The 23,288-nt window shown below is 42.0% G+C and overlaps 1 protein-coding gene across 2 annotated transcripts in view; it reads right to left on the bottom strand.

Moving 5' to 3' along the window:
* Positions 1–23,288, bottom strand: part of rmc1 (regulator of MON1-CCZ1) — a 74,106-nt gene that overhangs the window by 30,781 nt on the left and 20,037 nt on the right. For both annotated transcript variants that reach the window (XM_073045455.1, XM_073045464.1), the window contains exons 2-10: positions 21,495–21,571; positions 15,029–15,113; positions 14,887–14,943; positions 10,240–10,326; positions 6,027–6,167; positions 4,410–4,513; positions 3,084–3,173; positions 2,896–3,001; positions 695–806 (exon numbers count right to left, since the gene is read on the bottom strand). In XM_073045455.1, the coding sequence (XP_072901556.1) occupies positions 695–806; positions 2,896–3,001; positions 3,084–3,173; positions 4,410–4,513; positions 6,027–6,167; positions 10,240–10,326; positions 14,887–14,943; positions 15,029–15,113; positions 21,495–21,571 (859 nt within the window). The remainder of the gene's footprint in view (positions 1–694; positions 807–2,895; positions 3,002–3,083; positions 3,174–4,409; positions 4,514–6,026; positions 6,168–10,239; positions 10,327–14,886; positions 14,944–15,028; positions 15,114–21,494; positions 21,572–23,288) is intronic.

Here is a 23,288-nt window from a genome sequence, read left to right as displayed (position 1 = left end):
AGAAAAAGGATGAAATCAAAAGAAAACAAAATATATTTGTTAAAAGTCTCATCAAGGAAAGTAATGTTTATCTTGTTTTTATATTAAATCAATATATCATGTAAAATGCTAAATATGTCTATATTAACATATTTTTACAAGAATTGAATGGGGTTACAAGAGTTGTATAGCGCATCTGAACTCATGTGTGAAAAAATTAATGCATGGAATGTAAAAGGTTGGCCACCCCTGCTCTAAACACTACATTTCTGTACTGTCAACACCCCAGTAGTTGTCCACACTGACTCAACTGGGCCTCCTCTGTTTCCTACACCTGTTCTCACCACTCCCCTCTCAAAAAGAGGGGGTCCTAAGGATGGGTTTCCTGTCTCCTGAACCTGAGTATCTACAATTGGACAGCACAGTACATAATGGCTAGTTTAATACTTTTGCAGCGCCAGTGATCAGTGATTAGGTTAAATTCATGCAAATGAATGAAAATGACTCATTTCACATGATGGACATGTGACAAATAAAGCTAATTGTTATCTTTACTTGTGTCAAGTGCGCTTTTAACTTAACCATGGGATAGCTGAGAGTGGGAGACCGACTAAAGAAGAAATTAATTTTTTTAAATCCCTTGATCTCTTTCAACAATGATTGAAAACAAGCTCAGTGTAAACTGCAAGAAGAACATGGTCCTGAAATTACAGACCTGCACGAGGAATCTTACAGGGATGAATGGACAGAGGTAGAAGGACTTGCTGATGAACGGTGACAGCCCCATCAAATTCTGCTCGGAGTTTTATATCAAAAATCATAGAGGTCTGTGAAAACAGAAAATACAGAGTGCAGGATCACATTCTGGAACTCCTACTTCTCTATCTACAGCGTTTCTTGTCTAGAGAACATCTGTAAAAGAACCTATAATCAAATCACTTGCATTTCATAAGGTCCACAAACTATCCCAACTTGTATATTACTTTGCTGGGAAAATGGTATAGTTTGCATAGGCAACTTGGTCAGCATGGATGATTCAGGCTAAAGGGCCTGCTTCTGTGTTGTATAACTCTATGGCTCCAATTACAGGCAATCTCATCAAATTGTACAAAATTCTCAGAAGACTTGGCAGGGTGAATGCTGAGGGGCTACTTCCCTTTTTTAAAATGAGGAGTCATTTTCTCAGTATGAGGGATGGATGTGTGATTATTTGGAACTGAGGTATAATTTCAGGAGTAATCATTCAGAGGGTGGTATATTTTGGGAATTCTCTACCCAAGGACCATGTGTGGATAGTCAATTACTGAGTATCATTAAGAACAGGACTGAGAAATCTTTGGAATCTGAGCAACTAAGAGGATATGGTGGTCAGAAGACCAGGTATACTAAGTACATGACTTCACTAGACAGTTGAATTATGGAATCACATGACCAAGTAAAACGAGGTTGGTATAAATAGATGCTTGATGATTGGTGTGAACTCAGTTAGACAAAATGCCTGCTTCCATGTTGTATGCTCTAACAGTCTTCTACATGTTGCTGGAAGTATCCTGACTGGTTGCATCATGGTCTGGTACAAGCAATCCATATGCACAGGAATGCAAGAAGCTGCAGTTTCTCAGCCCAGTAGATCACGGGCACATCTCTTCCCACTATCAGTAGTATCTACAGGAGGCACTACCTCAAGAAGGCAACATAAATTTAAGACCCTCACCATATGGGCCAGGTTAAAGGTACAGAAGCCTGAAGTCTCATGCCACCAGGTTCAAGAACAGCTAGCTCCCTTCATCCATTCAGGTCTTGAACCAAATGGAAAACTCTAATCACTACAGTTCAGCTCAATTTACACTAAAATGGACTTTGATTTCCTTTTATTCTACTTGTGTTCTTTCTTGTAAAAAATGTGCATAATTTATGCTACTTTATATTTTTCATGTCAGTACTGCTAATGTGATGCTATGAAACTATGATGCTGCTGCAAGTAACTTTTTCATTGTACCTATGCATACATGTACAATAGAAGACCTAGATAGAGTGGACATGGAGACGATGTTTTCAGTAGTGGGAGAGTCTATGTCCAGAGGGCAAGCCTCAGAATAAAAACAAGTCCATTTAGAACTGAGATGAGGAGGAATTTCTTCAGCCAGACAGTAGTAACTCTGTGGAATTCGTTGCCAGACAGCTGTGGAGGCCAAGTCATCGGGTGTATTTACAATAGAGGTTGATTGGTTCTTAGTTATATTTTTATTAAAAATACAATATTGTAACAAGTCCTTCCGGCCAATGAGCCTGTATCACCAAATTACACCCATGTGACCAATTCACCTACTAACCCATATCTGGGAGGAAACTCCACAGTCACGGGGAGAACAGCGGAATTGAACCCGGGTCACTGATGCTGTAATAGTGTTACAATGACCACTATGCTACTGTAGCACAATTAGTAAGAGTGTCAAAGGTTACAGGGAGAAGGTGGAAGAAGGGAGTTGAGAGGAAAATAAATAAATCAGTCATGATCAAATGCTGGAGCAGACTTGATGGGCCCAATGGCTTAATTCTGCAACACACACAAAATGCTGGTGGAACACAGCAGGCCAGGCAGCATCTATAGGGAGAAGCGCTGTTGAAAGTGCTTCTTCTTATAGATGCTGCCTGGCCTGCTGTGTTCCACCAGCATTTTGTGTGTGTTGCTTCAATTTCCAGCATCTGCAGATTTCCTCGCGTTGGCTTAATTCTGCTCCTGTGTTTTATGGTCCTATGTGCTATGGCGTATGACAATAAACTTGACGACTCAATTTCATGACCCTAAGACTTTTGCTGATAAGTCTTAATCCTTCCATCATTGTTGGATAAATCCTTGAACATCTTCCTGAGCTGCACTGTTGGAGGTTAGTGACTGGGAATTACAGCTCTTACCTGGGTACTCTGGTGATGCACCACAACTAAGTTATCAACCACATTCAGAGCAAATTTTCCAATGGTGTTTAGTTTTAAGATATGCATTTTCTTACACTGTCCTTCCCTGCAATTAAAAGGATATACATTCAGGAAATCCCTCCAGGGTCAAGAACAGACTGATTATGATCTCAACCACCAGGACTTACCTAGGTAAATAATACATGATCACTTCTGCCCCAGGGTTATTAGGAGCTCTTGGTTGATACTTCAAATAAAGGACGTAGAGTTGACCATATCTTGTGAGAAAAACAAATTAACACATTATTGACATTGTAAAATTAATCCTGTGAGCAGAAAATATCACAAGAAAAAGGGTGAGTTTAAATAACTGACAGAGAATTGGAATTGGCTTATTACTGTCATACGTACCGAGGTACAGTGAAAATCTTGTCTTGCATACTGTTCATACAGATCAATTCATTAGAGAGTATACACAAGAGCTTTTGCAGAAGCTGAAAATCCAGAGTAACACACACAAAATGCTGGAGGAACCCAACAGTTCAAGCAGCATCCACGGAGAGGAATAAAGAGGTAACATTTTGAGCCAAGAGCATTCATCAGGACATAGGACCCATTACACAATACAAGACCATTAGACATAAGAGCAGAATTAGGCCACTTGGCCCATCAAGTCTGCTCCACCATGGCTGATTCCTTTTTCCACTCCTCAATCCCATTCCCTGGCCTTCTCCCCATAACCTTTGATACCATGTCCAATCAAGAAACTATCAATCTCTGCCTTAAATACATCCAATGAACTGGCCTCCACAGTTGTCTGTGGTAACAAATTCCATAAATCACCACCCTCTGGCCAAAGAAATTTCTCCACATCTGTTTTCAATGGAGGCCCCTCTATCCTGAGGCTGTGCCCTCTTGTCCTAGACTCCTCCACCCTGGGAAACATCCTTTCCGCATCTACTCTGTCTAGGCCTTTTAACATTCAAAAGGTTTCAATGAGATCCCCCCTCATCCTTCTAAGTTTCAGCAAGTACAGACCCAGAGCCATCAAACGTTCCTCTTATAATAACCCTTTCATTCCCAGAATCATCCTCATGAACAGCCTCTGAATCCTCTCCAATGCAAGCAAATCTTTTCTTAGATAAGGAGCCCAAAACTGTTCACAATATTCAAGGTGCGGCCTCATCAGCGCCTTATAAAGGCTCAGCATCACATCCTTGCTCTTGTATTCAAGAACTCTTGAAATGAATGCTAATGTTGCATTTGAAATGTTAGAATATTGAGGTAGTACAAAATAAAACAATAAAAGAATCAGAATAAAGTGTAACAGCTACAGAGAAAGTACAGTTCAGGTAGACAATACAGTGCAAGACCATAACAAAGTAGATTAAGAGGGGATGATTAAATATTACTTCACCAATGAAACTTGCGTAACTGAATAGTTAGCTCCCACATAGTCGAAGGTTCTTGTAAATAAATATAATGCTGTAGTTTAATGTCAGCATGGAACTTACACAGTAGCCATTATTATATCTCTGTCAGAGAGAGAGGGGTTCCCAGACTTTGGAGAGACAGGCAGTTCAATTTCAAATTTTGGCATTTTTGTCATTGTTCCACTCTGTAGAGTAAAATTAAAGTCAGTGGCTCCAGAAACACAATCAAACACAAGACACAACACAAGGCAAGCTATCTCATTGGAATCAGCTCTTCAGGCTTCCTTAGTAAATCAACTGAGTCCAAGCTTCCATCTTCTCTTACTCCTCAAGATATCCCCTATTACCACCATTACTCGGTGCACAACAACCGACTGATGTCAGTCTTGAATTTGCTCATTCATCAAATTTCTTGAAAATTTAAAAGATTTTAAGCTCACTGTACTCAAGGGTAAATGTTCTAAGAAATGAATTGCTTTCTAAACAGAATGGTTGAATCCAGTGGGCGATATATGGGAATGTGTAATTAGCTTGAATCAGCACAGACACTGGGCTCCATAACATCTTACCACAGGCCACTGCTGATTTTCACTCTCCCATTCACATTTCCTCATCCTCCCAGTTTTTATTTTTCTGAGCACGTAAAGTTAGATCAGTGATCTCAAACAGCACAAACAGAAAGGCAGCATTGTGAGTTGCATACTCTGTGCTGAGAAACATCTTCTTTACTCTCCCATTGAATTAACAGCAACCACCTTCAGAATCAGAATCAGGCTTATTATCACATATACGACATAAAAGCCTAGAGGCCAACATAACCACTTCACATCACCAGCAATCGCGGTTCAATTCCTGCCACTGTCTGTAAGGAACTTGTAGGTTCTCCTCACAAACATGGGTTCCTTCTGGACACTTGTTTCCTCCCACATTCCAATGGTGTCTATATTAGTAAGGATCAGTAAGTTGTGGGCTTGCTATGTTGGTGACAGAAGCATAGCGACACTTGTGGACTGTGTTGGTCGCTGATGCAAATAACACATTTCACTATACATTTTGACACTTATGCCAAGGGGTGGTAAATTTGTGGAATTTGTTGCCACATGCAGCTGTGGAAGCCAGGTCGTTGAGTGTATTTGAGGCAGAAATTGATAGGTCCTTGATTGGACATGGCGTCACAGGTTACGGGAAGAAGGCCGGGAACTGGGGTTGAGGATGAGATTAGGAAAAAGGATCAGCCATGATTAAATGGTGGAGCAGACTCGATGGGTCAGATGGCCTAATTCTGCTCCTTTGTCTTATGGTCTTATCTGACAAATAAGCTAATCTTTAAAATCTTCAAAACATCTTTAAATTTGTCATTTTGTGGCAGCTATACAGTGCAAAGATATAAAGATTACTATTAAATCACAAAATAACTAAATAGTGCAAATAAAGGAATAACAAAATCTCCCGAAGGGAAGAAACTGTTCCTGAACCACTCTCCCTATTAGTGGAAATTGTGGTTTAACCAACCAAAACTCCATTGTACTTTAAAGGCCTCTCTTCCTCTTCCTCAGTATAAAAGAACCCTAGTTTCTGTAATCCTTGCTACAAATCCTTACTTGCATTGTTCTCAATGCTTGAGCATTCTTTTCACAATAGTGAACAGGTGGGTGTACAGATGCTGGGGGCATGACTGGAGAATAGAACACAACTTACCTTGAAAATAAATGGCTGTAGGACATTACCCTGCACTGTGGTGGACAGGAGGAGGACAGCACTTTCAGGGCAGTACATGTACCAGTTGACATTGATGCTGTGTGTCTTGAGAAGTTTTAAAGCACGCTTGTCGGGTAATACCTGTGAGCAACAAAAACAATAAAGTTAGTCATGTTCATTATCATATGCACAAGTACACAAATGCACAGGAACAACACAGGTATACCAAGAGATACAACATTTACAATAAAGTAAATTAAACATAAATTTAAAACTATACAAGAGAGAACACAATTAAAATCATGTGCTTTTATTGAAAACGAGGGGTGCTGTAAGTGGTCTTTGTGTTGCTCTACTAAGGTAGTGATTAAAGTTGCACAGCTTGGTTCAAGATTCAAATGGTTGAAGGGAAGTAGCTGCTCCTGACCCTAGTGGTGTGGGACTTCAGGCTTCTGTACTCCTGCCTGATAATCACTGAAAGAAGATGGCCTGGATGGTGGGGATCTTTGGTGATAGCTGTAGCCTCCAGTATATACTACTAATGGTGAGGAGTAATGTGCTAATGATGTACTAGATAGAGTCCACTGCTCTCTGCAACTTCTTACTACTTGTGTATTCGAATTGCTGTACCAGACCATGATGCAACCTGCCAGGATACTTTCAATACATCTGTAGAAGTGTTTTTTTTTCCCCCAAAGAGTGACAAGCTGAGCCCCTCTAACCTCCTCAGAAAATATACACAATGATGCATCTTCCTTGTGATTACATCTGTGTGATGAGTCCAGGGCAGATCACCCGATGTTAATGCCCAGGTATTTTAGGCTGCGAATTCTCTCCACGCCCAATTCACCAATGTATGTAGACTGGTGTACATTACGCTCCTTCCACTTCCTGAAGTCTGCAATCAGTTCTTTAACTTATGCTGAATTGATGCCACATACTAAACGGTGTACCAGTAACCAAAGGCTGCAGTGTTTGGATGCTTTACACGTTACGGTAGACAGTGTTGCACAAGTGATCAAAAATCTAGATTGTTGAACAGCGGACATAATTTCCCACCCAACCTCAGCACCTGGGGAATTTAAATTAACCAATAAATCAGAAATAAACAAAAAACTCACATTGTTAACAGTGATAGTGGAATTAATTGATGGTCAAGTTATTTTACCAACATCCTTCAGGAACCCATAGCTCAGCATCAGTACCAGCTGATGTTTCTAGCAGGAGGAAAGTGTATCCCGAACCACGTGGGAAATCATGGACACTCCCAGTCACCTAGGTGACCACAAGAGCAGCAAGTATCTCCTGTGGCAGCAACCCCGTCTCCTGGTTTCAGTGCTGGAGTCACAGCAAAGAGTTTCAAGGCTAAGTGATTGAGCACAGCGTGCTTATGAAGATGGTCACCCAATATTAGGCAGGCAGAGAGAGAACGGGGGTGGGGGGAGGGGTGACCTTGCAGGCTAGGAGCAGGTAGTCCACATAGCCCACAAATCCTTCTATCTCAAAATGGAAAATGTACGAATACAGACATTGTATAGGCAGAAGAGATTAGCTTGGTTAGTCATTTGATTACTAATCTAATTGGTTTGGGCCTATTCCTGTGCTGTACTGTTCTATGTTCTATTAATAGATATTCCTCTTTGGGATGCTGGAGAATATGACAAGTCCTCAGCAGAGCACTAATGGTTTGGGGAAGAAGGAACAGTGATAAGGGATTTAACAGCAAGGGGGACAGGCAAGTGTTCTTCTGGCCAGAGATAGGACTTAAGGGAGACATGCTGCCTCCTATGTGTCAGGATCACAGATGTCAAGGAATGGCTGCAAACCAATTTGAAGGAGCAGGGTGAGGAGTGAAAAAGTGAGGTTCCCATGGATACCAGCAACAAAAGAAGAGGGTGAGGTTCACCGTTGTTAGGGAACTAGGAGCAAGGTTAAAGAGCAAAATCATGTAGGTACAAATCTCAGGAACCCTTCCAATACCACAAAGCTGTGCACAGAGGAAAGGAATGTATGTCTGGCAGTGGTGCAGGGGTGAGAGTGAGACTCAGGGACCTGTACAAATCGGAAGGGACTAGACGCACATGGCAGAGGCCTATAATTGCACTGCTGGTGCTTTTGAAGTGGATTTAAACTAGTTCAGCAGGGGAATGAGAAACTGAGAGCAGTCAAGAAGGACAGAAACAAATCTGCAAGTCAAAAACATGGTATGCAAAGTAAAAAGAAACAAATAAAACAGCTGATGCTGAAATTTGACACAGAAATGTTGGAAGAACTCGGCCAGACAAGCAGCATCTGTGGCAGAGAAACAATGGGAAAACCTGTAAGGAGGCCAAATATATAGGCACTAAATTGAAATGCAAACTGCCTTCACAACAAAGTACTTAAAGTAATGCCACAGATAGTCATGAATGAGTATGATCTAGTTTTCTTCATATATATTCATCTTTGTGATTTGGCCATGCCTGGAAGGGCAGCATTTATTTTCCCATCTCGTTGCCCTTCAGAAGGTAGGGATGAGTCACCATCCTGACCCACTGCAGTCCTTCTGGGGAAGGTGCTCCCTAGTGCCACTGGGAGGAGATTCCAGGATTTAGACCCAGTGGTGAGGAGGGAAGAAAGAAAGGGTGGTGTGCAACTTGGAGCGGAACCTGCTGGAGGTGGTGTTCCCCTGTGCCCTTTTTTATGGCAGATTTGGAAGGTGCTGTGAGTAACTTTCATCTTTCATTTTTCATCTTTAACCTTTATCTTTTAATAGTGATGTATTTTGTAGATGCAGTCACCATGGACCAGTAGTGGAAGGGCTGTTAATCAAGCAGGCTGCTTAGTCCTTGGTGGCATTCAGCTTCACGAGAGCCATTGGTCTGCACTCATCTAGGCAAGAGGAGAGTATTCCTTCGCATTGCAGAAGGTGGAGAAACTCAGATTGTCAGGAGAATTCCAATCTGTGGAGCTCCCACAACCACTGTACTTACATGGTTGGTCCAGCTGAGGTTCTGGTCAATCAAGCCATGGTGGAGATGATAATGTCATGGAACATCAAAGATAGGTGGATAGATACAGTACTTGTTTTAGAGACAGTTATTGTCTGGCATTCCAGTGGGCACCAATATAACTTGCCAATTTTCATCCTACACGGTAAATGTTGTTTGGGTCTTGCTGCATACAGGCATTGACTGCTTTGCCTGCCAAGGAGTTGGATGGTGCAATTATCAACAAATATTCTCACTTCTAAGCTTATGATAGAAGGAAGTCACTGATGAAGCAGTCAGAATGAGTGGCCTCAAACACGGCCCTGAGGAATCCTGCAGTGGTGTTTTGAGGCTGTGAGACCGGGGAAATATAGATATTCAAGGGACAAGGTGTGCTTGTTCAGAGATTGCTGAAAGCAGTAGTTAGAACGCAAATGGTAACTGACCTTATTGCTAGAGTTTGAGTACAAGAGTAAAGATGCTCTAATACAACTATAACAGATCTTAGTGAGACTGGACTTTTCAGTCTTGGTATAATAGGGCAGAATTATTGCATTGAAAATTCACTGAACTGGTTTGTGGGATGGCAGGTCAATTAGAGAGAGAGATCAATTAGGCTAGGTCTCTATGCTGGAGTTTAGAAGAAAGAGGACTTCAATAAAGCATACAAAACTTTAGTTCCATTCAGAAGAGAAGATACATGGAGAACATTTCCCATGTTTCACCTGACTAAAGAGCGTGGAAGTGGGATGGGAGTGCCACTGGGGTGAAATAGGAAGAGGTGAATTTTTGGAATTCCCCAATCTCTGGATATTACAGAAGTTAAGGGATAAGAAGACAAGGCAAGGAAATAGTATTTGTGACTCCTTCTATAGATATGAGCACATTGGCAAGGCCAGTATTTGTCAGCCAACCACAGTGAACCCTGGATGAGGGTGATGGTGAGTCACCCTCCTGAACTGCTGTTTGCATCACTATTGACAGAGGCAACCTTGCTGTAAAGGAGAAACAAATAAACCAAACTTGTTGTTGAGCGGCTCGAAGTTCACGGTTAGTGACTCACTGAAAGAGAGAAAATGTACTGGAATACAGACTCCTTCCCAACTGCAAATATTTTCACATGGTTATTACAGAGTTCATGTTTTCTGACAATTATTGGTGGAGAGAGATAACAGATGATGAAAAAAACACAGAATAGGATTGTGCATTTAAAAAACATGGCAGCTTGTTAAGATCTTACTTGCCTGGTAAAATTCAATTCCTTGGTCAGTAATAAATACAATTTCATTAGCACTGGTCCAACAGAACCCCAAGATGTTGGCATTTTTGGTCTAAAGTGGAAAAAAAAGATGTAGTTTAATCAGGGGACAAGAAAAAAGTTGCATTCAGACTGAAGAGGTTTTAATTAAAATCATTAATCATCAACTGTTGGACTTATCATATTATTACAATTACAAAACGTAGTTAAGGGAAAGGTAGGACTAACAGATTGTTATTCAGATACATGGAAGTTTTAGATGGCACATGGGAGAACATAAGAGTACTCAGAATGGATATCCTGGTAAAGTCTCCTAAATGGCTGCCTGGCTTGCACTTAAGGTAAAGTCCATTATTCTGGACACAACTTTGGGCTGAGTCCATGAACATTCTTGCCCCTAAACTATTATTTCATTGTGTGAAGGAATCCTGCCTCACTATTTTGAGTTTTTGAAGATAGGGTGATGATATGATGAAACTGTGATCAAGATAGGGTGAAAGACATTGCCAATATGGACTTTAGCAAGGCAGTGGACAAAAACACACATTGTAGGTTGTTCCAGAAGCTTGAGGCACAGGGGATTCAAAGCTAACGATAAGTTGGCTTAGTAACAGAAGTCAGATGGTAGTGATGGAAGGATGCATTTCTGACTGATAAACTGTGACTATTAATAGAAACATAGAAAACCGACAGCACAATACAGGCCTTTTGATCCACAATGCTGTGCTGAACAAATACTTACTTTAGAAAGTACCTAGGGTTACTCATAGGCCTCTATTTTTCTAAGCTCCATGTACCTATCCAGGAGTCTCTTAAAGGACCCTTTCGTATCCGCCTCCACCACCATCGCCAGCAGCCCATTTCACGTACTCATCACTCTCTGCGTAAAAACTTACCCCTGACATCTCCTCTGTACCTACTTCCAAACACCTTAAAACTGTGCCCTCTCATGTTAGGCATTTCAGCCCTGGGGAAAAAGCCTCTGACTATCCACACGATCAGTGTCTCTCATCATCTTATACACCTCTATCAGGTCACCTCTCATCCTCCACCACTCCAAGGAGAAAAAGCTGAGTTCACTCGACCTATTCTCATAAGGCATGCTCCCCAATCCAGACAACATTACTGTAAATCTCCTCTGCACCCTTTCTATAGTTTCCACATCCTTCCTGTAGTGAGGTGATCAGAACTGAGCACAGTACTTCCAAGTGGTGTCTGACCAGGGTTCTATATAGCTGTAACATTACCTCTCGGCTCTTGAACTCAATCCCGCTGTCAATGAAGGCCAATGCATTGTATGCCTTCTTAACCACAGAGTCAACCTGCACAGCAGCTTTGAGTGTCCTATGTACTCGGACCCCAAGATCCCTCTGATCCTCCACACTGCCAAGAGTCTTACCATGAATACTATATTCTGTCATCATATTTGACATACCAAAATGAACCACCTTACACTTATCTGGGTTGAACTCTATTTGCCACTTCTCAGCACAGTTTTGCATCCTGTCAATGTCCCGCTGTAACCTCCGACAGCCCTCCACACTATCCACAACAACTCCAACCATTGTGTCATCAGCAAATTTACTGACACATCCCACCACTTCCTCAACCAGGTCATTTATAAAAAATCACAAAGGAGTCCCAGAACAGGTCCCTGAGGCACCCCACTGGTCACCGACCTCCATGCAGAATATGACCCATCCACAACCACTCTTTGCCTTCTGTGAGCAAGCCATTTCTATATCCATAAAGCAAGGTCCCCTTGGATCCCATGCCTCCTTACTTTCTCAATAAGACTTGCATGGGGTACCTTATCAAATGCCCTGCTGAACTCCATATACACCACATCTACAGCTCTACCTTCATCAATGTGTTTAGTCACATCCTCAAAAAATTCAATCAGGTTCGTAAGGCACAACCTGCCTTTGACAAAGCCATGTTGACTATGCTAATCATATTATACCTCTCCAGATGTTCATAAATCCCGCCTCTCAGGATCTTCTCCATCAACTTACCAACCACTGAAGTAACACTCACTGGTCTATAATTTCCTAGACTATCTCTACTCCCTTTCTTGAATAAGGGAACAACATCTGCAACCCTCTACTGTCACACTTGATTGGTTCTATTCTCTCACATCTTATCCTCTTGCTCTTCATATACTTGTAGAATGCCTTGGGGTTTTCCTTAATCCTGCTCACCAAGGCCTTCTCATGGCCCCTTCTGGCTCTCCTAATTTCAATCTCAAGCTCCTTCTTGTTGGCCTTATAATCTTCTAGTTCTCTATCATTACCTAGTTTTTTTGAACCTTTCGTAAGCTTTTCTTTTCTTCTTGACTAGATTTTCAACAGCCTTTGTACACCACGGTTCCTGTACCCTACCATCCTTTTCCTGTCTCATTGGAAAGAACCTATGCAGAACATTTGCCACATTTCTGCCGTATATTTCCCTGAGAATATCTGTTCCCAATTAATGCTTCCAAGTTCCTGCCTGATAGCCTCATACTTCCCCTTACTCCAATTAAACGCTTTCCTAACTTGTCTGTTCCTATCCCTCTCCAATGGTATGGTAAAGGAGGTAGAATTGTGATCACTATCTCCAAAATGCTCTCCCACTGAGAGATCTGACACCTGACTAGGTTCAATTCCTAATAACAGATCAAGTACAGCCTCTTCTCTTGTAGGTTTATCTACATATTGTGTCAAGAAACCTTCCTGAACACACCTAACAAACTCCACCCCATCTAAATCCCTCGACTTAGGGAGATGCCAATCAATATTTGGGAAATTAAAATCTTCCACCATGACAACTCTGTAATTATTATACCTTTCCAGTATCTGTCTCCCTATCTGCTCCTTGATGTCCCTTTTACTACTGGGTGGTCTATAAAAAACACCCAGCAGAGTTATTGACACCTTCCTGTTTCTAACTTCCACCCACAGAGACTCAGTAGACAATCCCTCCATGACTTACTCCTTTTCTGCAGCCGCGACACTAACTCTGAACAGCAGTGCCACACCCCCACCTCTTTTGCCTCCCTCCCTGTCCTTTCTGAAACATCTAAAGCCTGGCACTCTAAGTAACCATTCCTGCCCCTGAACCATCCAAGTCTCTATAACGGCTACAACATCATAGCTCCAAATACTGATCCACGCTCTAAGTTCATCCACTTTGTTCATGATGCTTCTTGCATTAAAATAGACACATCTCAAACCATTGGTCTGAGCACATCCCTTCTCTATCACCTGCCCATCCTCCCTCTCATACTGTCTCCAAGCTTTCTCAATTTGTGAGCCAACAGCCCTTTCCTCAGTCTCTTCAGTGCGGTTCCCAGCCCCCAGCAATTCTAGCTTATACTCTCCCCAATAGCCGTAGCAAACCTCCCTGACAGGATATTGGTCCCCCTCGGATTCAAGTGCAACCCGTACTTCTTGTACAGGTCACACCTGACCCAAAAGATGTCCCAATGATCCAGAAATCTGAATCTCTGTCCCCAGCTCCAATCCCTCAGCCACACATTTATCCTCCACCTCACTCTATTCCTATACTCACTGAAGGGACCTGTGCTGGGACCCTTATTTGTTTATATGTATTAGCTACATGGTTGCAAATATAAGAGGTTTGATTAGTAAAAATGTAGATAACAAAAAGGCTGGTGATGTTGTGAATAATGAGGAAAATTGCCAAAGGTGAGATGGAATGTTGGGCACAACACTGGTTAAGATGTAATTCAACCCCAACATGTGCATTTTGGGAAGTCACACAGGAGGAGGACACATTTGATAAATGGTAGAGCATCAAGGAATGTTGAACAGACCTAGGGATCCAAGTCCATAGTTCTCTGAAAGTGGCAACATGATAGGGCTATGAAAAAGGCATATGGCATGCTTACCTTGTTAAATGACAGCACAGAATACAGGATTTGAGATGCTATGTTGTAATTTTACAAACCTCTGGTTAGACTGCATCTGGAGCAGTGTGTGTAGTTCTGCTCAGCACACTAAAGGAATGATGTAGTTGCACTGGAGAACAGTCAGAGGGGGATTCACCAGGATGTTGCTTGGTTTGGAGGAAGGACTGAAGGGGTTAGATTTGCTTTTCCTGGAGTGAAGGAAACTGAAGGGTACCCTAATAGAGCTATATAAAATTATAAGTACCACTGACAAGACATAAAATCTAATTCCCATAGTTGGGATATCAAAATCAAGAGGCATGGGTTTAAGGTGAGAGGAAGGAGTTTAAAGGGGACTGGATGGGCAATTTTTTTTTAAAATACAGAGAGTTTGATATCTGGAGCTCACTGACAGAGGATCTGGTGGAATCAGATACGGTCATTATGCTTCAGAGATATTTAGACTGACTCCGACTCTTAGGCAAGGTGTAGAAAAATGCAGACTTGGCACGGGCAATTGGGACTAACGTAGATGGGATAAAAGGTTGGCATAGACACAATGGGCCAAGGGGTCTGCTTCTGTGCTGCATGACTCTGTAAACGGCAGCAAATTCAACAGAACACACTACATACATAGAAATGGGATTAAGTTTACATTATTATCAGTGACAGTCAATTGTCAGCAGGACCTTGCTGGGCTGAAAGACCTCTTCCTGTACTGTATCTCTCTACAACTATTACCTTGCATTCCTGCGAGTATTCTGTTGAAGGCAGATCAGGAATGAAGTTGATAAAATCCTACAAAACATGAGAAATGTTAGTCCACAGCATGACACTTCCTTATGAAAATCTTTGAAGAAAGAGGCTGTAAAACATTCCTCACCACAGCCTTCGGTGTTCGTTGCACAGCCAAAATCTTGTTCCCAAATGAAAATTTGATGCACTTTACTTCTCCTTTGTCTTCCATTCTTTGAAAAGAACAAAAAAAATGACAGAAGAGGCTCTACGGTTGCTGGAAATCTCGAGCAATTTGCACAAAGTGTCAGGCAGCATCTATGGAAGGAAATAATTAAAGTTACAGGCTAAGACCCTTCATCAGGACTGGAAAGAAATGGGGCAAAAGGTGGGAGGAAGGAGGATTACAAGATGGCAGATGATAGATGAGACCAGGTGAAGGGGAAGGTGGGTAGATGGGGAAGGGGGATGAAGTGAGAAACCAGGAGGTGATAGATGAAAGAGATAAAGGGCTGACGAAGAAGGAATCCAACAGTAGAGGACAGTGGGCCATGGAAGAAAGGGAAGGTGGAGGGGATCCGGGGGAGATGATGGACAGGTGAGCAGGAGAAGAGAGATGGTAACTCAGCTGCCTGACTTGCTGAGTCACTTCAACATTTCATGTGTGTTGTCAAAAAAAATATTGGTTTTAAGAATTTCAATTACTGCTGTTTCCTGAGAGCTAACAAGGGTGTGAACAGAACGGGGCAAGAGGAGGATTCAGACCACATGTAAGTGAAGTGAGGTTGGAAAATTCAAGCAAAATTGTTGAGATTTTCTACATTGCTTCACACCAGGATGTACAAGTCTCTATTAACCCATCCAAAGCACTGACAGGATGATGAAAAAATATTAAGGCCCCAGCACAGGTTCTTGAGAAACAACAGCAGTCAAACACAGTTGGTGTGGAAGCAGATGCAACAGGGGCAGTTAAGAGGTTGTTAAATACATGAATGTTCAGGGAAGGGATCATATATAGGCAGAAGAGATTTAGTTTAACCTGGCATCATGTTTAGCACAACACAATGGGCCAAAGGGCCTGTTCCTGTGCTGTACTGTTCTATGTTCTAAGTTACTTCATATTACTTCTTCATTCCTGAATTTGCTGCCAATTTCACATTAATAACAGACTGTATACAGTACTTAACATCAATTCAGCATCAAGATTTGGCCCATTAAAGTCTTATAGTGGAAAAACCATATGGAAGATCCCAGGACTAAAATATTAACAACAGAAGTACTTGTTACCAGAAACTAGAGTCACTTTCCTTTGCTGCACCACTTGCAAAGACAGAAAAGTACACCAGTATAATTGAAGCCTGCCTGAAGCAGGTGGGTACCTCAGACTGCTAAAGCACAGGTCTTTAGTACTTGGCCAGGTACCCCGTCTGGGCCGCATGCTTTTGTGGGTTTGCTGCTTGCACACCAGACTGAGACTGAAATCACAGAGGCTGTGCCAGTTTGCGATGATTCCTCCATGTTGTCAGAGTCAAAGCGAGCATAGAAGGCATTGAACTCATCGGAAAGCAAAACCCTGTTATCACATATGCCGCTTGATAGAGCTTTATAAGAGGTGATCGTGTTCAAGCCCTGCCGCTACTGTCAAGCATCCTTCGTGTAATGTTTGAGTAATATTGTAAACATATTGTTTGATTAAAAAATCTTATTTGTTCACATAATTCATTACGGTTTATATGTAACAAGTACTGTACATCATTATGCCACCACACCACTAAAAGAAGAGTAAGAGAACTCGTATCCCCAGCTCCTGTGCTTTTTCTTTTGATTAGTTTTTGGAGTTACAAAATGTAACAATTACTACAATTTCTCCTCAAAGTATTCAGCAGTGCAAACTATTGCCTTGTCATTAATGTCATTTCTCTATAGCAAGAAATGCATTTTCCAATACCATATATGTTTTTACAAAATCACTACAGGAATATTTTTTAAGAATCAGAACAAGACTGCTTCTCCTTTTTATTCATAGCTCAAATCAAAAAGTGAAATGAAGGTTCCGAAAGAATGGTGCTAAACTATTTCTATCATTCACATGTCAACAAGCACAGAAGCAAGCTGCAATGCACCACCACAATCAGGAACCTCCAGGTTTCTATCTCTACCACTAGGTTCCATCTTTGCACATACTGGAGTTGTGGAGAATTAAGTTTTGCTTTCATCAGACACATCTAGAGCAGATTCACCACCCGGGCCTGCTTTACACTGCATACAGATCACAATCACTAGAAATAGTTTAGGAACATATTTTAATGGTGATTGGAGGAAAGTACAGGAAGATATCAGAGGTAGGTCTTTCTTACACAGAGAGTGAGAGGTGCATGGAACACACTGCATGAGGTGGTGGTAGAGGGCGATATATTAGGGATATTTACTAGACTCTTAGATAGGTTCATGGAAAAAAGAAAAATGAAGGACCATGTGGGAGGAAGGTGTTGGATTGATCTTGGAGTAGGTTAAAAGGTTGGTACAACATCATGGGCTGAAGGGTGTCTACTGTGCTGTACTGTTCTATGTTCAATGTACTGCTTTGGAGACGCTGCCAAGAACAGCTCCCACTTTTGTTTCCCTCTTTGACTTTCTTGTACTTCCTCTAGCCCTGCACCTTCACCCATCCAGATAACTAATCACTTCCGTCCTCCAAACCCTCACAATTTCCCCTTTGTTCTTTGGCCAACCGTCTTCCCTAACCCTTAATTTCCTTACAAACGGTTCAACAGCTTTCCTCCCTCTCTACAAAATGGGGCCAACCACTTTTAAGGAAAGAGAACCATTTCACAACTTTGTGAGTCCAAGTCCCATTATTGGGGACTTCTGTCTTGTTCCCCATGCATTTTAATAATCTACTAATTTGAGCATTTTCCTAAAAGATCAAAATAAAACTTGACTAAAATAGAACACAACTAAATTAATCATCCAAATTTGTATGCAAAAACAAGGAAGGCAACAAAATGTGAAACAGTGTTTGATTACTCTCATGTTCCACAAAGTCAGTTGAATCTATACCGACATTCCTCGATTTGCTTTTATATATTCCTGGAAAACCTATCTACAAACACCATTTCCAGAAAAGTTGGGATATTTTCCAAAATGCGATAAAAACAAAAATCTGTGATATGTTACCTCATGTGAACTTTATTTAACTGACAAAAGTACAAAGAAAAGATTTTCAATAGTTTTACTGACCAACTTAATTGTATTTTGTAAATATACTCAAATTTAGAATTTGATGGCTGCAACACACTCAACAAAAGTTGGGACAGAGGCATGTCTACCATTGTGTTACATCACCTTTCCTTTTAATAACACTTTTTAATCGTTTTGGAACTGAGGATACTAATTGTAGTAGATTTGCAATTGGAAATTTTGTCCATTCTTGCTTGATATAAGACTTCAGCTGCTCAACAGTTCGTGGTCTCCGTTGTCTGATTCTCCTCTTCATGATGCGCTATACATTTTCAATAGGAGATAGATCTGGACTGGCAGCAGGCCAGTCAAGCACATGCACTCTGTGTCTACAAAGCCACGCTGTTGCAGCTCGTGCAGAATGCGGTCTGGCATTGTCCTGCTGAAATAAGCATGGACGTCCCGGGAAGAGACGTCGCCTTGATGGCAACATATGTCTCTCTAAAATCCTAATATACGCCTCAGAGTCAATGGTACCTTCACATACATGCACCTCACCCATGCCTTGGGCACTGATGCACCCCCATACCATCACAGATGCTGGCTTTTGCACCTTTTGCTGATAACAATCAGGATGGTCGTTTTCATCTTTGGCACGGAGAACTCGACGCCTGTTTTTTCCGAAAACTAGCTGAAATGTGGACTCTTCTAACCACAGCACACGGTTCCACAGTCTTTCGGTCCATCTGAGATGAGCTCGGGCCCAGAGAACTGGCCGGCGTTTCTGCATAGAGTTGATGTATGGCTTCCTCCTTGTGTAATACAGTTTCAGGTTGCATTTCTGGATGCAGCGACAGACTGTGTTAAGTGTCAATGGTTTTCCGAAGTACTCCCGAGCCCAGGTGGCTTTAATTGTCACAGTAGCATGACGGTTTCTTAGGCAGTGCCGCCTGAGGGCTCAAAGATCACGCGCATTCAACAGTGGTTTCCGACCTTGCCCTTTATGCACTGAGATGTCTCTGAATTCTCTGAATCTTTTCACAATATTATGTACTGTAGATATTGAAAGACCTAAATTCTCTGCAATCTTGTGTTGGGAAATGTTCCTTTTGAACTGACTAACAATTCCCTCATGAATTTTGGCACAAAGGGGTGAGCCACGACCCATCATTGCTTTCAAAGACTGAGCCTTTGATGGACGCTACTTTTATACCCAGTCATGATACCTCACCTGCTACCAATTAGCCTGCTTAATGTGGAGTCTTCCAAACCGGTGTTACTTGAATATTCTGTGCACTTTTCAATCTTATTTTAACTCTGTCCCAACTCTTGTTGAGTGTGCTGCAGCCATCAAATTCTAAATTTGTGTATAGTTACAAAATACAATTAAGTTGGTCAGTAAAACTATTGAAAATCTTTTCTTTGTACTTTTGTCAGTTAAATAAAGGTTCACGTGAATTAACATGTCACAGATTTTTGTTTTTATTGCATTTTGGAAAATAACCCAACTTTTCTGAAAATGGGGTTTGTAAAAGCAAAATATTTCAAATGTGTGAAATGAATTATGGACATTTGGCACCATGGTAAAGAGTAATTTGCTAATTGTTACAATAAAAAATCTTTGTAAATCAAAAGTACATACCTCAAAGAGTCAATGGAGTTATAACCAGAACTAATAAAACAATTATAAATCGAGGAATCAAAGTATTTCTATCTCAATATCATAACCACTGTTGTTTTGTTGAAAGTGCTCACTGTAATCAATAGCCTGGGACTACCCTTTTGGAGTTAAGCTTTTGAAATGCATATACAATCTGGCATTTTTGCAGTTTGAACTGAAGTCTCGTAGGCAAGATGGTTGCAGCGTGTCACATATAGGCCAAATTGAGGCACAGGGCCCAGGTCTGAGAGTGGGAACCATCCAATATTTGGCTGATCGAGGCAACAAGGCCCAGGCCTGACAGTGGGAACGAGCCAATGTCCCGAGCCAACTTGAAGTGGCAGAAACGAGGTAAGACAGAGTTGAGGCAGCTAGGCCCGGGCCCGGGAGTGAAGAACAAGCTGATGTTTGACCGATTTAAGCAATGGGCCAAATTAGAAAGGTCAGGCATGGGCCAAATCAAGACAGCGGGTTCCAGACCCGAGAGCATATTGAAGCAGCAGGGCCCAGGTCTGAGAGCAAGGAACAACACTCTGTTTGGCCAACATAAGCATCAGGCCAGATTGAAAATGTCAGGGCTGGAAGCGAGGGACAGGCTGGGGTTTTCAGCTTGCTGCTCTGCGAGGTTTACGCTTCTCTGTGCTGAACTGAGGATGTGGCCTGCAACTAACGGGCTCTTGGATTGACTGTGACTGGCTTTGTGACAATGGACTCACTTTCATGAACTTCAGTTCAAAATATGATTTGCACAATTTGTTTTTTTTCTGCACATTGTGGGTGTTTGAGTCTTTTTTTAATGAATTCTATTGGGTTTCTTTGTTTTGTGGCTGCCTATAAGGAGATGAATCTCAACGTTGTATATAGTATACATACTTTCATAATAAATGTGCATTGTACTTAGAATATAGTATTAATGGTAAGACTCTTGGCAGTGTGGAAAATCAGAGGGATCTTGGGGTCTGAGTCCATAGGACACTCAAAGCAGCTGCGCAGGTTGACTCTGTGGTTAAGAAGGCGCACAGTGTATTGGCCTTCATCAATCGTGGAATTGAATTTAGAAGCCGAGAGCTAATGTTGCAGCTATATAGGACCCTGGTCAGACCCCACTTGCGAGTAGTGTGTCACCTCACTACAGGAAGGATGTGGAAGCCATAGAAAGGGTGCAGAGGAGACTTACAAGGATGTTGCCTGGATTGGGGAGCATGCCTTTTGAGAATAGGTTGAGTGAACTCGGCCTTTTCTCCTTGGAGCGACGGAGGATTAGAGGTAATCTGATAGAGGTGTATAAAATGATGAGAGAATTTGATCATGTGGATAGTCAGAGGCTTTTTCCCAGGGCTGAAATAGTTGTCACAAGACACAGGTTTAAGGTGCTGGGGAGTAGGTACAGAGGAGATGTCAGGGGTAAGTTTTTTACTCAGAGAGTGGTGACTGCATGGAATGGGCTGCCAGCAACAGTGGTGGAGGCAAATACAATAGGGTCTTTTAATAACTTTTAGATAGGTAGGTGAAGCTTAGTAAAATAGAGGGCTATAGGTAAGCCTAGTAATTTCTAGTAATGTTCGGCACAATTTTGTGGGCCGAAGGGCCTGTATTGTGCTGTAGGTCTTTTATGCTTCTAACTTTGTTCTACTGCTTTCAGTCATTGAAGATTATCTTTTTGAGATAAATTTACTCAGGCAGGAGGAATACATTGATTACATGATCTTTCAATCTGTGCTGCATGGCATCAGCAGGCATACTTTTAACTTTCTGTCTTTGGATCATGCTTTACCTGAAAGAGATGCTGGCTTTATCATCGAGGCCTTTAACCACCACACCTGTAGCACCACCAGAGCGAACAGCAAACACCTATGAACACAAAATTCTCTGCTGTTCAATCAGGTTAAGTGATAAATCATTTATGTGATATTGATTAAGGAATAAATATTGGCCAGCACAACAGGTAACTCCATCCACTTTTCTTTTTCAAACGTGGTCCTAACGTATCTTATAGGTCCATAAGTACGTAACATATCTTATAGAGCAATACACTAAACACTAGAGGAAGTCAGCAGGTCAGGTAGCTGAGGAAGGGTCAATATTTTGGGTCAACACCCTTCCTCAGGACTGTAAAGAAAGAGAGAAAGTAACCTGAATAAAAAGGTGGGGGGGGGTTGGGATGAGGCAAGAGCTGGCAGCTGAGAAGTGGATCCAGATAAGGAGGTGGTAGGTGATGGTGAGAGTGGGAATAACAGATTGAATCTTATAGGAGAGAACAGTGGAGCATGAAATAAAGGGAAGGAGGTGAGGAGGGGAACCAGTAGGAGGAGGGTATGGGTGATAGGCAGATCGAGAAGGCAGAGGAGAGGAAAGAAATGGGATGAGGATGGTGGGTTAAATGAAAAGTGGATAGATAGGGTGGAGTGGTTACCAGAAGTTAGGAATATCAATGTCCCTGCCATCAGGTTGGAGACTAACAAGGGAGAATTTGAGGTGGCACCTTTCTCTAATCTGTGTCTAGTCTCAAAGTGGCAGTAGAGAAGGCCATGGACAGACAGGTCGGGGTGGGAATGGAAAGTGAAATTTATATAGCTGGTGTCTATGAGATGCTGCTGGTATGGTGGATGGAATAAAGAAAATATTTTTGTTCATTTAGGAGAGAAGATGCTTCATTGCCTTAGTTAACGGACAGCTTAGCCAAAAAAGTACAGGCCAGTCAGCCCAACATCAGTGGCAGGAAAGTAACTAGGTTTTTTGAAGGACAGGATCACATGCATTTGGAAAGGCAAGGCCTGGTTAGGGATAGTCAGCGTGGCTTTGTGTATGGGACTTTATGTCTCATGGATTTGATTGTTTAGTTTATGAGGAGGTAACCAAGAAGATTGACAAAAGTAGGCTAAAAAAAACTACTTCAATCAACACTGTCAATACCTAGTACAGCATTAAGTTAGATATGGCCCTTGTGGCTAAAGGGATCAGGGGGTATGGAGAGAAAGCAGGTACAGGGTTCTGAGGCAACACCAGTGAATCTGCAGATGCTGGAAATAAATAAAAACACAAAATGCTGGCAGAACTCAGCAGGCCAGACAGCATCTATGGGAGGAGGTAGTGACAACTTTTCGGGCCGAAACCCTTCATCAGGAGTGAAGTAACATGGGATGGTCAAGGGGGGATAAGAAGTGGGGGGAGGGATAAAGTAGAGAGCTGGGAAGTGATAAGCTGGAGGGAAATGAGCTAGGGGGAAGGTGGAGAATTATGGGAAATAAAAGAGAAAGAAAGGTAGGGCTGGGGGGAGATTATAGTGAGGGGGGGAAAAAGAGAGAGAAAGAGAACCAGACTGAAATAATAGATAGGGATGGGGGTAAGGGGGGGGCAGGGGTATCAACGGAGGTCTGTGAGTTGGATGTTCATGCCGGCAGGTAGGAGGCTACCCAGGCAGGAGATAAAGTATTGCTCCATTGATCTGCACGCGGCCTCATTTTGACGGTAGAGGAGGCCATGGACAGACATGTCAGAGTGGGAGTGGTCTGTGGAATTGAAGTGTGTGGCCACAGGGAGATCCCGCCACTGCTGGAGGACTGAGCGC

The sequence above is a fragment of the Hemitrygon akajei genome, chromosome 1, assembly GCF_048418815.1.
Source record: "Hemitrygon akajei chromosome 1, sHemAka1.3, whole genome shotgun sequence".
Lineage (NCBI taxonomy): Eukaryota > Metazoa > Chordata > Chondrichthyes > Myliobatiformes > Dasyatidae > Hemitrygon > Hemitrygon akajei.
This window is presented reverse-complemented; position numbering and strand designations above follow the sequence as displayed.